The sequence below is a fragment of the Heterocephalus glaber genome, unplaced genomic scaffold, assembly GCF_053883595.1.
Source record: "Heterocephalus glaber isolate CG9 unplaced genomic scaffold, H.glaber_assembly_v1.0 deba00000936, whole genome shotgun sequence".
In the NCBI taxonomy this organism is placed as follows: domain Eukaryota; kingdom Metazoa; phylum Chordata; class Mammalia; order Rodentia; family Bathyergidae; genus Heterocephalus; species Heterocephalus glaber.
Genome location: NW_028258172.1, coordinates 3,045,554 through 3,066,047, shown reverse-complemented (window position 1 = coordinate 3,066,047; position 20,494 = coordinate 3,045,554). Strand labels below are relative to the sequence as shown.

Genomic DNA, 20,494 nt, shown 5'->3' with positions numbered 1-20,494 from the left:
ATATACTCACATACATACATACACACACACTTATATTTTGTTTCCTCTGTATATATCTGTTGCACATATCTTGAATACCTCTAACTTAAAGCTCTGGATGATGATTTCTTCAGACATATTTTATTTTTTCAGATTTTCTAGCTGTTAATGGCATGGTATACTAAAACAATCTAATCTGTTATTGCTGGAAGTAAAATCTCTGATCTATCTCTTTGTGCCCCAGTACCAGTGTTTTATTTGCCAAACTCTGCTTTACTATTGTTACTATTGTCACTATTATCTCATTACCTTTCTGTTTCAGAATTTCTTTAATGTTCCTACTTACTTATTTTTTTCTAAATGAACTTTTCAATTAGTTTGTCCAATTGCCAAATAATTTCTTTTGAAATCTTTATTATTGAATGAATCAGTTTTAGAATAATTGGGATTATTTTGGTATTGCTGCCCAAGAATGGGTTCTATCCATTTTTTCCCTTGGTACTGGGGGTTGAATTTGGGACCTTGCATTTGCCAGGCAGGCACAGTGCCACTGAGCTAATCCTTGGCCCTGTTTTTCTATTATTCAGTACTTCTTTGGGGGCCTTTAGTAGCCTTTCTTTTTCATTTTTTTTCTCTTTCCACAGCAAGATGGATTCTGGATATACTCTGAGTATTGTAACAACCACCTGGACGCCTGCATGGAGCTTTCCAAGCTGATGAAGGACAGCCGCTACCAGCACTTCTTTGAGGCCTGTCGTCTCTTGCAGCAGATGATTGACATTGCCATTGATGGTTTCCTTCTGACTCCAGTGCAGAAGATCTGCAAATATCCCTTACAGTTGGCTGAGCTCCTCAAGTATACAGCCCAAGACCACAGGTAAGGGATGAAGGGAGGCAAGAGTGAGTTTCTTTTACATGTTGGTTCTTATTAAAAATGTATTTCTTTAACCAGGGATGTAGCTCAGTGGTGCTGAGCCTGCCTGGCAAGCACAAGGTCCTGAGTTCTATCTCCAGTACAGAAAAAAGAAAAAGAAAAAGAAAAGAATGTATTTCTTCTTGCCATTTCTGATCTTCTTTCAGCTTCTCTGCAAAATAGAATGATGTATTCTTGTTTACTTCACAAGACTGCCATGTATAAAGTGAAGGAATGCTTTTGAGAGTTGCATGTAAAGTTATAATCAGTATATACACAAAATCTCTATGCATCATCATTATTGTACAACTTGTTCAACTTATGCAACTTATTCACAACTACCTTCAAAGAGTGGAGCTTATATACAGAGTTCACCAAAAATATATATATATATCAGGAAAAGAAAACCTTGTATAAATATTTTAATACTAAATTTATTGAGGCATCATGAGATTAATACAAGTTATCTTTGGCCTCTACAATTACAAGAGGTGCTCAAAGTGATGTCCATTATCTTCCAGACATTTATTAGTACAGCAAACTGCTGAAGCATATATGCATTGTTTTGGCAGACTCTGTACATAACTCGTTCCTTAGTCCTGAACTTAGTCTCATGACTCAACCCTAATATAATAGGTGTTTAACTGTATATTCCACTTTTGTAAGATTCAAATGCTTTGGTAATAGCCTGCTCGGTTTGTACTGACCCTAGACTCCTCCAAGAAGTCTCCCTGGTTTCCTTTAACTTTTCCACCCTCTCTGTCCCATCCCAATTCCACATTTTCCATAGATCCAGAGTATGCCTGGGGAAAAATAAACCTGAGACTTCCCTGGAAGTTTTTTCATAGTTTTTAAGTAGTTTCACTAAGATCAATCCAACAAGGCCCAAGATTATCTCTTTGTGAATGGAAAAGATACTCCTCACCTCCTACCAGTAAGGTACATGCTGAAAGTAATCCGGAATAATGGGGATGGCTAACAGCAAACCATCTCCACTCTTTCACATAATGACTTAGAGCCCTAGCCTGTGTCTAGGCTGCTTTTAACTGATGTTAAATCCCTGACCTCAGATTTGTTGGCTCAGCTTTTAGCTCTCTTCCTTGGATTAAGCACTCAAGAAAAAAGAAGGCCTTTGCTCAGTTTCTTTCAGCTTTCGTCCTCTCTCTTATTAGCCCTGCTTCCTGCTTTTATTTGGCTCTGTTGGCAGGTTTACTTGGGGCTGATTTCCAAATTCAAGTGCTAAGGTAATGGTTATGGGCCAGATGTTTTGGTGTATTTCAAGCTTCTAGGCCAATATCTTGATTCATTTTGGAGTTGATGTTGCTGCTTTCATAAATTATGAGTCATGTGCTTTGGTGGCAAATTTCATATTTTAACCCAAATGTGTTACCAGTGAACTTTTTTGTATAATTAACAAGGTCAGTGATAGATTTGCTGGCTATGAGGGAGGCAGGTGTAACAGAACTTTGCAAAGGATATCTCTGTTTCCCTCTCCTCTGAGGCAGTTTATTAGGCAGGAATCAGTGTGTGTACTTAGTAGATGTAAAATTAGAAGTCTACTAAACCCCACTTGAACAGACTTAGTATAGCTCATTGCCAGAACTGTGTTACACATTTTCTATGGATATATGTTGTTTTTGTTTGTATTTGTGATACTAGGGGTTGAATCAATGACTTTGTGATGTGTTTTTTTATATGAAGGCTAGAAGAACATTGAAGAACCCTCACTAAAATTAAGTTATTTGAAAATTAAAAATAGAAAATATGTATGCTACCTAGAATAGAAAAGCTATTTTTTAGTCAATTTCCTTATCCTCTAGCTGAAAACATTTAGGCCCAGAAGGGAAAAATGACAGAGTAAATGGCAGGGTCATCAAACATAAGCAATAATCTGATAATATAGCTTTTAAAATAGTTCTGTAAGTAATTTTTGTGCCCAGAGAAGTTTGTGAGTGATTATACCTGCCATTCTTTGAGTTCTGGTGCATCTAAATGACATCCATAATTGTACTGAGTGGTGCTTAGTGACTACAAATAGTGACTATCATACTGGAATGTCAGTGGAACTGTCTTTAGGCCAGTAGTTTTAAAACCTGGATAGAGTAATTCTCAATTTTTTTTATATCACAGTTTCTTACTGACCTACTTGTATTCCATGGAAACCAAGAGGAGGGTCTAACAGTCATACTTGACAGATAATATTCACTAAGTAAACTATATATTGCATAATTGATCTTATGAGTCACAGAAAGACCATTTTTAAACATCTGTTTACATCAAAACAACCTCAAGGCTTTGTTGGGTTTGATAGAAGTAGACAAGATAGCTGCCTAGCCTTTGCCATTTCTGTGCTCTTTTAATTTTTGACTGCCTCAAAGACCTCTTGAGTACTTGATTTCTCTCCTCTCATCTCCCGGGCTCCAGAGTACAGAGAATTGTAACTAAGCCAGTGGCAGGCTGTATCCACCTCTATCCTCCTTTGCAATGATCTCCTGGGCCCAGTACTATCCCTAGGACTTGGCCAAATCATTTTTAGAGGTCACAGGAAGCTATGTTAAGATGACAACTCCTGCCATACATATTAATAGTTTCTTGGATTTGACAGCAATTAGAGGCTAATGCCAGCTTGGAGGCTTAGTCAGATACCTGTTCAGATAGATAGGTCTGAAATGAAGGTAGTCAGAATGACCTCTGAGGAAGAGGATTAGATGGAATGTGATTAATGGAAAATAGTATTCCTTTTGTTTATAGAAGAGTGACATAATTCCTCTACCCTACCTTCTTTAAACTGATAAAGATTTTATACAAATAGGGTTAGCTGACATGTCTGGATCCTGAAACTCTTGGTTCCAATATTCTCCTCAATCAGAGTTGGGGCCCAGAACCCAGCGGCTCTGTACAACAAGTATTCGCCTCTTTTTATATCCACTAGCTTGAAAGCTAGTAGGACAGGTTAGAATCAGAAACATTCCTCCACTAACCATCATAAGACAGGCAGCCAGATAAAAATACAAATATATGCTGGTGGAGGGAACATAGCACTACACTGAGCGCTGAGCAGCGGGCACTGGCTGCTTCGAGCTGCAGGGCGGGGATGAGGGGCAAGGGGCAGGGTTGACACAGTGAGACATTCCAGGAACAGACGTCTTCAGATTTGAGTGTGAGCACTGCACACTGGAGCTAACAGAGTGTGCTGTTCTAGAGAGACAGGCAACAAGGCCTGGGGCCAGATCCACAGAGGAAAGGTGGAAAAGCCACATCAACTGTCATCAGCTCTGTGGCTGCAGCAGCTCCTGTTGAGAAGAGAGGGGTACTCAGGGGCCCTATGTTCCCTTTCTTCTCAGCTTGATTCAGATGCAGCAAAAGGGAGGTCAGAGATGGACTGCTGGTGCAATAGACCCAAGAACCCATATAGCATCCAATGCCCGGCAGAGGATGATGTAGCAGTGGAGTGGGTCAGACACCTGCCCTGTGTGGGAGCGTGGCAGCCTTTGCTGGAGAGGCTGCTTACCAGAGGGGTTGCTGTGTGCTCCGGAGTGTGTGTGGGGAGTTCTCTCAGCCAGCCCCTGTCTTCCTGTAATAGTGCTGCAAATGACCACTTCTCTTTAAGAGGCACAGCTGGCTGGGTAAGAAGGAAAATCTGCAGCCGTTCCGGTGAGTAATGAGTGCAGTTACTTTAAATATTTTGGAACAATTCATATCTGATCTGAATTTTTAAATTATCACCTCTGCACCTTCTTATTCCTATGACCTTTTCAAAATATCTTTCTAGAAATTCACTTGGCCATCGTATAAAACTTACCAAAGTGAAGAATAATTATTCTAGTTCATTTAAAAAAAAAAACCTTAATTTTCTGTTACTGTAAAAGAAACTTAGTTTGCTGACCATGAAATAGACTATGTCCTCACATCTAGAGTAGAGTAAAAGACTCTGAGTATGAAAAGGCAGGAACTGATCTAGTAAAGCCAACTACTGTAGCATTTCATGTGTCCTTCATCCTGAGAACAGGAGGGAGCTTTCCCCAGGCATTGGGAAGACTTCAGACTTGACTTTTGATAAAACTGTGATCCTAACCATCGAGTGACATAAGTTTGTCTCTGTTCTTTTACAAATACAAGTCAGTTGTTTGTGCGAGAGAGTCTGCCAGCTGCCCTGGTGAGACAGGTGGCACAGCACTGCTAAGGACCAGGTCAGAGCTGTTAGCTCCCTCTCTGCCCACTATGAAAAGGTCAGTGGGTGCCTCAAAAGCTTGTAAGATTTTTAACTTTTATTTGATGTTTTTCACAAAATTGAAGTTTTCCGTTGTTTTTAATCTTTGCTGTTAAGCTTCAGGAAGAGGACGCACCCTCCCTGGGGCTCCACTGGCCAGGCATTTGCTTTCCCTTCTGTGTAAATAAGCCTTCAAAGCTGAAGTCACAGCCTTTCCCTCAGGTTCCCACCTCTTAGAGCATTCCCCTATCTCAAGCTCTCTTCTCCTTGTTTACACCTGTGGGCGCTTTACCTCATTCTCTTCCCAGGGCTTCAGAGAAAATGACACAATACAAAGTCAGTTCTGTTCTGGTGTGTACCCAGGATCATGTGGAAATTAGCCCCATCTCGGGGAAACTAAGCTTTAAATGGCTGATTCTCAATTCCATGCACAAAATATTTAGCCCAGCCCCCCAAACCAGAGAAAACTGGCCCCTAATCTTACCATGTTCCAGACTCCTCTTGGGAAGAAGCCTGTAGGGAGCTGCTTGAGGTCACATGTGGGGTTTGCCTTGGTGGCAGGATTCCAGTCAAGAGCCTGATCCTCATGTCTGTTACCTACAAAACAGACCAAGAATGTTGCTGCCCCTGTAGCCCTTCTCTAAACACCCGCAATTCACGTTTTCTTTGTTTTAAATTCAACCTCTTCCCAAAAGTGAGAGAGAAAACTCCTGGTAGACTTGTGTCGAGATGCTTCCACTAGCACCTCCACACACCTAGGCTCCATCTGCCCCAGCCACTGGGCCAGAAAGGGACTCTACCCTCCTCCATTCCCATAGTGGGAAAAAGTAAAAATAAAATAAAAAAAGAAATTTACCTCAGTTGACAGATTTTACCTTTAGGGTTTCTTCAACTTGTGAGTCTTACCTGTTGAGTGTAACTTTCGTAGTGTCTTGCTTTTCTGAGCAAGCTAGCAAGGCATGACAGAGCAGAAGGATGTCAGTGTTACTGTGATGGACCTCTCCTAACATGTTGCAGTTTTATTTTTAACAAATTGGTAAGTGATATGAATGTAAAGGTAATTGTGCACATTTTAAACATGACAATGAAAATTTTAAATGTAGCTTCCATACTTGTGCATAATTCCAAAGTATTTTATTTCTATCAGTGTTAAATAGCTTTTTGTACAGGATTCAATCCATTTTTCTGAAATGTGCTGTTTTTTTTAATGAAAGTAACTATAATCTTTTCACATCCCATGTAACTGCTGTTTACACACTGCAACTTTTTAAACTTAACCATATTTTTCAGAATTAACTTTTTTGGAAGGAGGAAATTCCCCACTTACTAAATGATACTAAACTGTCGTTTGGGCTCTTATAATTAGGTCCTCAGATTTTATAAAAGTATGGTCTGTAGCTTTCAAGGTTCTTCACTAAAGTTGGTTGTACATAAAGAATATAAAGTGACACCCAAATTCTTTTAAATGTCTGGGTTTTCCACTAGTGATACAGTGTGGTGAGTATTTTGTTCATGCATACTTTAGCCATTAAATTGGACACATTTTGAGCTTCTCTTTGTTAATGTTTGTTTTTTTTTTCCTGTGCTTGGGGAAAGAGGATATTTTAATATAATTTTTGCCTAAATCAAACAGCCCTCTCTAAATATTAATTTTTAAATGTCAAACTTTGGTGAGCCATCTATTTGGGAATTGAGATTACAATATGCCTAATTTTCAGTGGTGGCTAAAAACAGAAAATTATGTTACTATTAAAGCTTTATTAAGAGAAATTGATAAGGACTTTCTATTTTTGATCAGTTGAATAGATACTAATGTCAATATATGGGAAATTTTTCTTAAAACTTGTTCATGTATTATTTTGATCCATTTTCTATGGCATTTGGTGCAGTAAACCTTTGTAATTTATCTTGAAAAAATACAAATATAGATAGTACAAGACAGTGGCATCATGGCTGGCTAGTAATTGTGGTCAGGCAGAACATTGACTTGGAGTCAGCTGGTACTTGGCATCAGTAATGAACATTCTCATCTAAACACTGTCCGATAGAACTTTCTGCAGTGATATAAATATTGTGCTGTCAGTATAGTAGTCACTGACCACATGTAGCTGTTGATAACTGAGAAATGTGCAATTGAGAGTCTAAATTTTTAATCCTATTTAATTTTAATTAAATATGATTACTGGTTACTATATTGGACAGTGTGTCTCTATGCTTTACTTCAGAAAGTGGCTTAAAGCACTGATATCTTCAAATTAGATAAAGGAAAGGCCCAGGGAACAAGAAACTTGCCCCAAAGCGTAGGAGTACTAATTTACATCAGCAGCTTCATAGCAACTAACCGTGCTGTCATTGCCCTGCCCTGTGTATAAATGGTAGACTTATAAAACCTTGCCAGGGAGAAACTTTGACAATGTTATAGAGCCTAAAAGATCACCCACCGAGTAGGACAAGTAACTATAAAAAGGATGAAATGTTAAAGAAACAAATGTAAAATTTTGCAGTTGGACTAAAAAATCAATACCTCAGAGATAGGCCAAGGGAGATATAGCTTATAGACAGCATGCTTTCAAAAGACTTAGGAAATATTAGTCATAAGCTCAGTATACGCTAGTAAGATCCAAAAGAAAAACTGATAAGGCTCATAATGAAGACTTTTTTACCAGGCATAGTAGTGCATGCCTGTAATTCCAGCAGGAACTGAGGCAGGAGGATCACCATGAGTTCGAGACCAGCCTAGGCTACATAGGCAGACCTTGTCCCAAAAAAGAAAAAAAAAAAAAGTCTTTTCTAATAGCTTTGTTGAGACAGAATAAACTGGTTAGGAAGTGTGGCCTGACACTGGAGATGATAAAATTCATGGTACTGGCAAGTATGCAGGGCACAGATTGAAATCATGGAAGCCAAATGAGAAAAGATGCTATATAATATGTGCTGTGGCCGTTCGAAACCTCTTCCTTGTGCCCATGTTTGGTCCACCATGCCAATCTCCAATATATTCAGGGGGGAAAAGGCAGTAGCTGTGCATCTTCTTTTCCTTCCTTTGTTTTTCTAGTTGGTGCTGGGAGAGTGAACAGGTTAATGACCTCAAGACATTTTCACCTTCTCTAAGGAAAAATATCAATACTAAACTGTAAAATGCCTTCTTGCCTTCTCAGTTTATTGTAACTCCATTCAATGGTAGAGATATCACTTTCAATCTGCCTTGCACTGGAGGCTCTGAGATGGAGATAAGATCAGACAAGCAGACAAAACTGAGCAGGGTGTAACCCTTAGCACATGGTTATATGGTGTACCAAGAAGCTAGATGGAAAGTTGTACTTCTGGGGCTAGGTTTGAGAAGGCATCCCATGTGATGTCTCTGATACAGAGATGTTTGATTTGTAGTAATAATACTTATAACACTTATGATGGGCCAAGAGAAAAACAGTTTACATAAATGATTATAGAGATGGGGATTTAGCTCAGTGGTGCCATGGCCTGCCTCCCAAGCGGAAGGTCCCAAGTTCAATGATCCCTGATACCAAAAACAAACAAAAAACCCATAAATGATTATATTCAGCTTATTAAACTCAATAAAGACTACCGTAATTCTCCCCACTTTACAAATGTGAAAAAATTTTAAAGTGATTTTAAATTTTTATTTCTGCAGTACATAATGATTACATTCATTGTAGGAAAAGTTGGTACATGTACATAACACATCATACTCCTTTTTTCAACTCCTTCCTCTCCCCACCAACCCCCCTTCCTCCATCTCTTAGTCCCTTTTCATTTTGCAATCTCCCTGTTTCCAATTATCTATCTTTTATTTTGCTCTTTAATTTATTTGTATTTTGGATCTCTTATATAAGAGAAACCACGTAATAATTAAGCTGACATGTCTGATTTATTTGACTCAATATTATGGTCTTAAAATACATCCTTTTTCCTAAAAATTACTCAAATTTACCCTTCTTTATGGCAGAGTAGTACTTCATTGCATATAAATAAAACTGAGTCAAGATGGGGAATGAGTAAAACTTCCCAAAGTTTATCTCACATTAGTCAGTTACAAAACTGGGGTTTGAACTCATGGATTCTGGCTTCAGATTCTATGTTAATAACCACTAATGCTGCATCCCATCTTGATATTGTTCAGAAGCAAAAGTGGTATTTTTATTCCACAGTGACTTTGGGAAAGCTCTCCCTAGAAATAGATGTAGAAGAGATGGTCAAATTGTCTGGGTTGTTTCTTGTGTGAAGTCCCCTTCTTGGTCCTTGCTCAGTTTTATCAAATAGGTGATAATACATAATGGTGTAAAAAAGAAAGGAGTATATTTCCCATGGGGAAAAGTCTGCACATAGAAGGCCTATGGTTTAGGTATGGTGGTTCCATGGTCATTAAAGACTAAGGCTATCCTACCCCTAGAGTATGGACCTTGTCTCTTTGGTCCAAGATGGCTACTATCTTCAGCTATCTATGCACATTTCAAGCATCAAAATTGAGTAAGGACTAAAGAAATGTGTGCTTTCTTCTTTAAAAGAGATTTCTCAGAAGCCCCTCCCCCAGTATCTGTTTATATTTATATATCAGTGGACAGAATTTAGTTACATACTCATCCCTGCTGAAATAAAAGATAGGAAATGTAGTCTTCTACTCTAGGTGGCATGTGTTCCCATCTGAAACCAGTACTCTTTTTTTTTTTTTTTCATACCAGGGATCAAACTCGGGTCCTTGCACTTACGAGGCAGGTGGTGAAACCACTGAGCTAGATCCCCCGCCCTGAAACCAGTACTCTTACTAAGTAGGAAGAGGAAGTGGATATTAGGATTAGAATCCAACATAGTAGTTCCTTGGCATATTGGTTCATCCACCTTGCACTCTTATGTCTTCACAGTGACTACAGATATGTGGCAGCTGCTTTGGCTGTCATGAGAAATGTGACTCAACAGATCAACGAACGCAAGCGACGTTTGGAGAATATTGACAAGATTGCCCAGTGGCAGGCCTCTGTTCTAGACTGGGAGGTAGGATGCTTATGAACAGGGGTGTTGGGAAGTCCAAGCAGCTTGGTGAAAGCTTTTTGTGTTAACCAAGCATAGTCAAAGAAGAATTAGATTTGAAGAAAGATTTAAATTAGACTTGAGACAAAACTTCCTGCTAAAGACAGATATTGGGTACTTAATAGCTTCCTAGGAATAATTGAGAAATCTTTGTGGCAAAAATTCATTAAGAAAGGAAAGATTCATCTCTTTTGGTGTTGCTAGGAAACAATTTGGTTGACTCAGTTATCTTTCAAAGCTCTTGGAAGTACTGGATTTATGACAAGATCCACACAGGTAAGAAGTAGTATGTGTTAATATACTTGGAAACATACTCTGGGATTGGTTCTCTTGTATTTAATATGCAGGATAGCCAATATAACTTTCCCATTGGTGAAATCATCTCATTCCCACACATCTACTAGGTCTATCCAAGCCTGAACACTATAGGTCATGACTATTATCCCAAGCAAATCCACAGACCCCATTCTAATTGTAGTGTAATCTTTTAAAAATACAGTGGTACCCTGGTTCATAAACTTGGTTCATAAATTTTTCCACAATTCTGGTCACAAACTAAATTGGATGAGAACTGAAGCAAACTCAATGCTTGGGTTTAATGTTGACCTTATGGGAAAATTTGATTTGGTTCTCGTCCAATTCAGCTTGCAAAGAGAATCATGGAAAGAATTAAATTCATGAACCAAGTTGCCACTGTAATCCCTGACATCCCTCTATTCCACTGCAGACATTCATGACTTCTCTGAACTTAGAAAGTGTGTGGCTGAAGTCACTCAAACCTTTTTTCTTAGATTCCCATCACGTGAACCTGGAGTAATGGCATTTTATATTTATCTCGCAGGCCCAACTTATGTAAATATGATAGTCCACGGGCTAATTATAACCAAGATGGAAGAAGCTGGATATGCTGCTAGGAAGTAGGCAGCAATCTTAGGCTTTGTGATCACAATGTAGAGATAGAGTGAACTCCTCACTGCATTGGCCTCAACTCAGGTGAACTTTATGTGATTAAGACATAGGAGGACTGCAAGTTTGAGCTTGGCTTGGATAAGTTAGAAAATTAGTGTGACTTTGTCTCAAAATAAATGAAAAAGAAAAGACTGGGGATGTATCTCAGTGCAAAGGCCATAAGCTCAAACCCTGGGGGAAGAGGGGAAGAAGAAGGAGGAGGAGGAGGCTGAAAAAGACCACAGTTCTGATCAGATGCTCCATTTTGGGGTCCTATTTGAAGGATAGTATCCCCATAAAAGAGTGGAACAGTAGTGATTCTCTGAAATGCAGAAAAATGAATGAATCTATGTAAACAGATCTTCTTGCTCATAAGAGAAAGCTGTCACTGGACCAGACTTACTAGAAAATCATGGATTCTCCCCCCTTTGTGTCTTCTTTGCTTTATCCACTTGCCTGGTCAGAGTTAGAAGACTGGACCAAATGATTTCTAACAAGCCCATCAACTCTGAGGCACTTTGAAATTATGGTTGCTTAGTTGGCCTGTTTTTCCTCTTTGGCAGATTTCTGTGTAAGAGAAGATAGCCAGAAGGAATTTAGCAGTTGTCTTTTAATTCCCTGGAACATCTCTCTCCTTACCAATACCTAGAAGATCCTCTAATTCTTCCACATGTTCTGGGCCTCCAGGCCTCCAGTCCCTGAAGCAGAGGGCATAGGATAACAAGAATACTTTGAAATCCCCTGGCTTACCCAGTTAGCTTCATTAAAACAAGCTCGTAGCACCGAATTATGATTTGAAGACTCAGCATCTCAACAGGCTTTTCCTATATATTTCTCAGAGGAGGCCAAAGGGGAATTCTAACATTTTCTTTATTAGTGTGATTGATTGATCCCCTAATCTCATCCAAGCCTGCTCACCCTTTCCTGTTTACAGAAGCTCTTCTTCATCTAAATTGATGTCATTGTTCATCCAGGCTGCTACAACAGTACCATAGATTAGGAGGCTTATAAACAACCTAAATTTATTTATTATAGTGCTGGAGGCCTCCCAAAGGCCTCACTTTCAAATACTTTGCATTGGTGATTACAGTTCAATATATGAATTTTGGGAGAACACAAACATTGTCTATAATAAATCAGTAAGAAAAAAATCCCCAGGGCCCAGGATTTAGCTCAGTGGTTCCGCTGCCTGCCTCGCAAGCGCAAGGTCCCGAGTTCGATCTCTGGTACCCCCCCAAAAAAATATCCCCAGTGGTCCCTTTTTCAGACTCTGAAGTCATTGTGGACCTTGATAGCTCTAGAGGGGTTGCCATCTAGGAAATTTTTCCTCTTGTAAGACTGTATGGGTACATTTCAGAGGTCAGGGTTTTTAAAATATCTGTCATGTATGTCATATCTTTTCTTAAAAACTTCCAGACTGTCAGAATAACGAGCACTCTTAGAGGATGCTCCCTGTAACCCTGACTGTGGTTGTGTGCACATACACAGTCATAAACACATTCTCACTCACCCTCATACATCTTGTATATTAGTCAGCTTTCCCATTGCTGAGACATAATACTCAACATCAACAACTTAAAGGAGGAAAAGTTTAATGGCTTGAGGTTTCGGGGATTCAGTCCATGATCAGCTAACTCCAAGTCAAAAACGTCATGGAGGAAGGGCATGGCAGAGCAAAGATCCTTAGTTCCTGGTGACTGGGAAGCAGAGCAGGGGAATGGTGCAGGAGAGGAAGGGATGAGGGATCAATATATAGTACTTAAGGTCATGCCTCCATGACACATCCAGACACACCCAAAAGTGTGCCTTACTAATTCTCTAGGCAGCTTTCAAGTGAGTCAAGTAGAGAGAGTTAATCTTAACCCTCATACCCTGTAATGATGGTAGGAGACTAGAAGCAGATAGAGGCCTATTCCTGACCAAGGCTACAGCAAATAAGCTGGAACTTGAATCCAGTCTCTTGATTCCATATATAGCATTCCTTTAACTACTGTACCACATAGTCTTTCAACATTCTGCTTCTTGAAACCCAGTTGATGGTTTTTGTGATATTTTAGTGACTTGTTTCTGCAGTAAAGACAGTGAGAATATCTCGGAGAGGGAGAGAACCAAATCCCATTCAGGTGGATCAGTGCTGAGGAGTCTGTAACGGAAAGCCATAGGTCATGGATATCCCATGGCTTGTTGACTCAAGAGATATGTGAAATAACCTGGTTTCACATGGTTATATAACTGGTTATATAACTGGTTTCCTGGTATAGGTTCTGTGTACATTCTACTTGTCTAAGAAGTTGAACAGTGAGAGAAAAAGGGAAGGGGAGGTGGAGTGGAAGAGGGAAAGGGAGGGAAGGAGGGAGGCAGGGAAGGAAGAAAGAAAGGAGACAGGGTGGAGGAAGAGAGAGAAAGAGAGCACAAGCAGATTGATGAGTGTTGCTGTAGACAAGCTTTACAAATCAAGCAGAAGCAGTGCTTTGCTGTCTCTGCCACCTCCTTGCCTCCCAGATGTTTGAACAAAAGAGATGGTTGCCAAAAGCATCCACATAGTAATTTCAGTTTTGTTTATCAGATGAAAAACTGGGATCATAGGAGAAATCTTTAGAGCTTAATCTCCCTTGAAGAAAAAATTGGAGGAGGGCTGGGGATTTAGCTCAGTGGTTCTGCCGCCTGCCCTGAAAGCACAAGGACCGGAGATCAATCCCTGGTACCAAAAAAATAAATAAATAAATTAGAGGAATGGTGACAATTGAGCAATTGATGCCTACTCAGTAAATCAGAGCATCTAACTGGAGAGCCGGAAACCTCATGTGACATCAAGGCCTGTCTCTTTTCCCTAGCCTTTCTTCATGAATTTTCTAGTCTCTTTGCCCAACTTCAGTTACCCTCCCTGCCTCCTGCCATCCTATGGGGACCAGAATTATTGAGATAACCCTCCCTTTGCCCCACACTCCAGAACTCCTGAAAAATGAACAAATGAATTAGAGCATCACTCATCCCACTAATAAAACATTATAGGAGATTAGAAAGGAGCAGGGAGAAGAACCTATTCCCAGAAACTACAGTTTATGGAAAATTTCCATTTCTAATTTCTCTCATGCTGAGATTTGGTTGAGCTATCACCTTGTTACCTTTCACACTCATCAAATCAACTGGGAAGGAAAGGTAAGGAAAAGAAAGGAAAGGAAAATATCACTGACAGCCTATTTTTCACCTTTTTTCCCTGGAGACGTTTGGCAGGAGCCCAAATTTATAGCTCACATTGAGGATCTTCATTGTGTATGGTTATAATTTTCTCCTTCCTAGTTTGGTTATGTAATACTCAAGGACCTTTTCCAGTTTTCCACTAGATGATTGAATCAAAAGAACTTGGAGTAAACACAAAAAGCCTACATGATAGAGGCAGCCAAACATCTTTTTTAAAACTAAAGTGACTTGATAAAGCATACTCCTGGGACCAGGAGATCAAATGTGAGGCTGCATGGATTTGTTATTTCTCTGCACATGGGAGATAAACTAGATGAAAAATATGACATTTCCCTTGTTCTTTCGCTGGATCTCCTTGAGCCATAGCTCCACATCAGTCAGACTGTAATTAGAATGGAGTAAAGTAGGACAGAATGTGGTGAATTTGAATTAATCATAATGGGGTAAAGCCTCTTCTTTGAGGCTATGGCCTCAGAGAAGGCAGATGATTGACCTGGTAAGAAAGTGCTAGACAGTGGTTTAAAAATAAAAATTAAGGGCTGGGGATTGAGCTCAGTGGTTCTGCCTCCTTCCCTGCAAGTGCAAGGACCCGAGTTCAATCCCTGGTACCAATAAATAAATGAATAAATAAATTAATTAATTTTTAAAATTAAAAGCTCTATGTAGTTTTTGGTGACACTATTCATTCAATATCCATTGATGCATGTATTAATTAGACATTTATTGAGTATTGTCTTAGTCATTTTCTCATCTCAGGGACAAAATACTCAACATTCATGACTTAAAACAGGAGAGATTTATTTTGGTTCACTGTTTTAGTCCATGCCTGGCTGGTTCCAAGGCAGGAACAGAATAGCAGAGGGGTATGGCAGAGGAAAAGGTTCTCAACCCATGACATCTAGGAAGCAGAGAGAAGGGAAAATCTGGGGACAAGAATGCTGTACACCCTTCCAGATCATACCTTCAGTGACAAACCTCCTACCAGCCTCACCTCTAATAACACATTTAGGTAATGTACTCATCTGGATAAATCTAGTGATGACTATAGCACCCCCATGATCCAATCACCTTCCAAACACATGAAAATTTTGTAGAGCATTTTAGACTATTAGAAGCACCTACTCTGTTGGACTTCGTTATGGGTTCTGGAAGTATTTCAGTGAACATGAAAAAGTTCCTGCAATTTTTGAATTTACATTCTAGTAAGGAACAGAGTAAAAAATTAATATATATGTTCTGGTAGTAAAAGGGGCTATGAAGAAAAATAGAGTAAAAGACTATACTGATGTAATTCCTGAGGAGCTGACTTTTGAGAAAAGAAGTGAAAGAACAAATCATGTGATTCTAATGAGGTGGAGCATTTTACTCAGAGGGAAAAAAATACACAAAAGCCCGAAAGTATGGGAGTGTGTATTCAAGGAGACTAATGTGGCCAGATTTATATAAGTGGAATGTAGAGTCAGGGCAAATGAGTGTTAGGGAAGTAATGAAAACTCAAATTATGTCTGTATTTCTTTAGTTTTCAGTGTAGATGGGAGCAACTATGCAGTTTTGAGTCTCTCCTTTTTGCCAGGCTCTGTGGTAGGCATTGGGGATATTGAGATTGAGATATTGCCTTGGTCATCTAGTCGGGACAGGGACATTCCTGGGAAAGGGAACAGTGTGAGCAAAATCATGGAGGAATAGAAAATAAGGCCCATGAGGGGTAGTAGAAAGGGATTTCACTTTGAGGAACAAGAAAAATAGATATGTGGTACAAATAAGCCAGAGCAGGCAAGAGTGAGAGCTCTGAAAAATGAGCGTGTCCTTTCCCATGCACAAACTGTTTTGGTGCTCTCTAGTGGCCATGGATACAAGCGAGAGCCCCATTCTAAATAAGGAAACAAGTTGAGAGAGTTTTAGCTACTTTCCAAGGGCACAAAGTGAGGTGCTAGCAGCACTGAACCCAGAACCCAGCTCAGATTCTCACCTCAGAAACCTTTCATCACAACTGGTTTTTTCATTCAGAGAGGTGCCATCATTCTAATGCAGTTTAGTGATTAAGAGTGTGGGCTTTGGAGGGAGTCTGGCTTGGATTCTGCTCCTTTAGACAAATTACTTCCAATTTCTCTGATCTTTGAGTGTAATAATTGTGTATCTCTTATTAGTTTGTTGTATTAGTAGAAAACAGGATGTATATAGTACCTGGGGCACATAGTAATAGTCAAGATAATAAATATCACATATAGCGCTTATAGTGTAATGTGTACTTTCCTAACCACTTCATATATGCTAATTTCAATAATTTACATAGCCGAATAAGGTTAGTAATGTTATTATCCCTATTATGGATAAGGAAATTCAGGTACAATAAGAATAATTAAGTTGTCCAAAATCAATCAGCTTTGTGAGCATAATGGTATATTTTTTTCAAGACATTTTTGCTTGGAGTTACATATGACAAGTACTTACTTGGATGCTACAGTGGGGCCAGATAATACTCAGTAGTCCTCCTGGTCTGATAATCCTCAGTTTAGCAAGTGGTACCTTTTTTTTTTGGTACCGGGGATCGAACTTGGGACCTTGTGCTTTCGAGGCAGGCAGCAGAACCACTGAGCTAAATCCCCAGCCCCTAGTGGTACTTTTAAAAAATATATATATATCCTTGGCATCTTTTTATAGCATTGGCCTCCTTTTATCACTTTCTTTCAATTCATACATATTCAAAGTGGTATATCTTCCTCACCTGCATCAGGTTGGGTGGTGGATTGGCACCACTTAGCTTTCCATCCCTCCAACAATAAAGCCCTGCACAACTCCCTGACCCTAAGGGCAGTTCTATCCCAGCCCTAGAACTCTAGAGGTTCTGTGCTAGTATGTGAGCCCCTCCAGAAGGATTATTTACCTAGATTTTGGATAATCTTGAGGTTAAGCCTTGAGCCTAGAGTTGAAACATTGTTTCTGAACTTCTTTCAAGTTCTATTATTGGAATATAATTCTATTGAGCTTCCCCCCTTCCTTCCCAGCCCTTAGACTAGAAAAATGGTATACTCAAGAACAGTATTTCCAGATGCCCTTTTATATGACATACTACCCTGCCTGGACTGTTTTCCTCTGATTATTTCTGGGGAGATGGAGGGCCCTCTATCTGTAATTTTGCCTTGAATCTTTTGTCTGTAAGGCTGACATCTTAGTGTCAGAATATCAGAGCTGAAACTCTAAAAGATCATTCTCATAGTCCTCATTTAACAACAGGGAAAACTGAGACCCAGGAATAGGAAGTGACTAGCCTTACAGTGACTTGTTTGCCTAGAGATGGCATAATGTAAAATAAGGAGTTGAGTGTACACTTTTGGAACTACAGAGACTAGAGTTGGTTTGTGGATCTGTAGCTAACTGGATGAGCGACCTTGGCTTATCACTTGACCTCTCTGTACTTGTAACTATAAAAAGGGAGCAAGAATATCTACCTCCCAAAGGTATTGTGAGGCCCAGATGAGGTAGAGTAAAAGTATCTAGCACAATGTCTGATCTATAGGTGCTAAAGTAAGATTAATTTGGCATCCTTGGCCACTGTTCTTTCCACTCATAATCACATAGGCCCTAGAACACTCATCCCCGTGTCCCTGGCTGTGGTGTGGTTTGCCCTGTATTTCACGATTTCTGAGCACATCTGTGTTCATCTCTTCCACCTAGATGTATATATTCCTTTAAAACAAGGACCAAGGGTGAATTGGCATCTGACAGATATTAATATCACAGCATACCTGTGACTTTTCAGAGTTTTCATAAACAAGGAGGGAGGACTTAGAAACAATATAGAATTGAATTATCTAGGAGTCAAGTGCCTTGATGCTTCTTTTAAAAAAATCTGACTCTATGTAGCAAAGAAGAGAAGTGGTTAAAGGATTTCTGGATAAAAGACAAAGGAAGCATGTGATAGGGAAGTGACTCATTCAGTCAAGAAATTTTAATGAACTGTGGGGTGAAAGAAAAAAATTATAAGAGGATGATGAGTGGATCCTCTTTCCTTCTTCATCATCTGTTTTCTTACCCTCCACTGTTCCCTTCTACTCATCTGAAAAGCAAAGAGACTTCTACTACTTCAAGCTATGACAGTCCAGAGTCTGGGACAGTCCTGGGAAGTGGGCTTATTTGGCCTCAGAGTGAATGGGTCTTCCCAACTTATGGTGTTGTAAAGCTTTTTGAGGATTCCTGGGAGTTACTGCCTCCCTCTTTCTCCATTAGGCCTTTTCTGGCCTCCTCCCACCCTAGTGTATGCTCAGCTTTGGTTCATCCCTCTTGCCTGGCAGCCTCTCACCATCACATGTCCTTCACAGGGTGAGGATATCCTAGACAGGAGCTCGGAGCTGATCTACACTGGGGAGATGGCCTGGATCTACCAGCCCTATGGCCGCAACCAGCAGCGGGTCTTCTTCCTGTTTGACCACCAGATGGTTCTCTGCAAGAAGGTAACCCTGCCCTCTTCTTCCCTGAGGGAGATAGGCACCTCATGGGGCACCAGCTTCTTCCTCTTCATCATCCCTAAGGTCCCAGTGAAGTAGATAAAACTCCTGGGGATAAAACAGGTAGAAAATCGGCAGCAGTTCTACATCAGGAGCACTGGTGTGGCATGAATATCACAGACAATGGACAATGAAACTGTGAAGTTGGCACATGTTGTCTTGGTATCTTGTTTTACCTTTGATCTCATGATTCTCACACTACTCTTTCTCACTCACTTCACCCAGAGATGATAGCTAGCTAGTTTTTAACCATTTGTTAAAAATATTGTAATATTTCTATGCCATTTGGTAGACAGTAGTTTCCTGTGTGCCTTTTCTCATTTCCATTCTAATGTCTATGGGTACATCACCTCTCCCTGACCTAGAAACTGACAAGGGCCTACAGGACAGGTAGGTATCTTTGTGATGCAGGATTTTCCCCGTGCCTCTACCTATTTCCTACACAAGATACACCAGTTCCCTGCAACTCCCAACTATGTTCTTCCCTACTCTCTCTTCCCTATCATGCATTTAAAGAGAGATCTTGTACTTTTTACTAACCCCTGAATTGTCTGTGAATGTTGGTTTCTTGGAATTTTCTCCTTAGTGAAGAGGGGTAGCATATATGCTTAGCATGGTCCTCCTTGAGGGATCATGATGAGATACTATTCCCCCTATCCTTTTCTCAGGAGAAGTTTAGACCAGTTTTGTCTCTAAGGACTGTCTGTGAAGTATTTGGAACCAGGGAAGCTAAAAGATGAGGGAGAAACCAAAGAATACTTAGAGTGACTTTCCAAATTTGTTGTATTACCCTTATTCTTCCTCCATAATTCAGTCCCTTTGTCCTCTCCCTCGTCCATTAGTGAATGCATCTGAAGAGTGATGCTAAATCATGACATGCCATGTTAAACACTTATTTTTTCTGGATTGGAACAAGGACCACACATTTGCTTTGAGTCCCCTGTTGTGTGTGTGTATCTGTATGTGTATGTGTGCACCTGCATGTGTACCATATCATGCAAAAATGATTATCCATCTGACTTTGACAGTGGAATTAACAAACAAATTGAGCTTGGATTCATATTTCCCCAGTGTTTGTCAATAAGCTCTGAATGCCAGCTCTGGAACCCATAGCTAGCTGGTTAATGAGGATAATAACTACCTCAGTCTGAAGCTGACTCTGGAAGAGAAAGAACTTTTGTAAATCTCAGCAAAACAATATACCTTTTCAGCTCCTCTAGCCCTACCAGATCTTCCACACAATCAGAAGGTAGAACTTTTGAAGGTTAATTTAGGGAATTCTTAGCATATTAGCCATTCACCAACAGGCATGTGCCTATCTTTCCCAATAATGTATGTTATTACTCACAATAATTAGTCACAGAGACAGTAAAGAATTAAAAACTTCATTTTTTTAGAGCCCCTTTCCAGCACTGTTAATTTGAACATCAGCAAAGGCTTCAGTTATTCTAAGTAAAATGTAAAACTGAGTTCTGGAAAGCAGTGGCTATAAAGATAGGGCCAGGAGACAGGTTGCAAAACAGTGAGGTGGTGGTTAGGAATAAAGGGACTGAAACAAAGTAGACTCAGTTTAGGAGCCAAGGGAAAATAGAAGACCAAGATAGAGTGACAAGTCAACACTAAACCAAGTGGGAACCAATGATTAAGAAGAAACCAGAAGTCAAGGGAAAGTTTGTAGGTTCAGGCCAGTCA

The 20,494-nt window shown here is 39.9% G+C and overlaps 1 protein-coding gene across 7 annotated transcripts in view; it reads left to right on the top strand.

Annotated features, from left to right (window-relative positions):
* Positions 1–20,494, top strand: part of Arhgef9 (Cdc42 guanine nucleotide exchange factor 9) — a 241,660-nt gene that overhangs the window by 200,088 nt on the left and 21,078 nt on the right. For all 7 annotated transcript variants that reach the window (XM_004872265.3, XM_004872264.3, XM_021250208.2 and 4 more), the window contains 3 exons: positions 624–856; positions 9,983–10,112; positions 18,617–18,748. In XM_004872265.3, the coding sequence (XP_004872322.1) occupies positions 624–856; positions 9,983–10,112; positions 18,617–18,748 (495 nt within the window). The remainder of the gene's footprint in view (positions 1–623; positions 857–9,982; positions 10,113–18,616; positions 18,749–20,494) is intronic.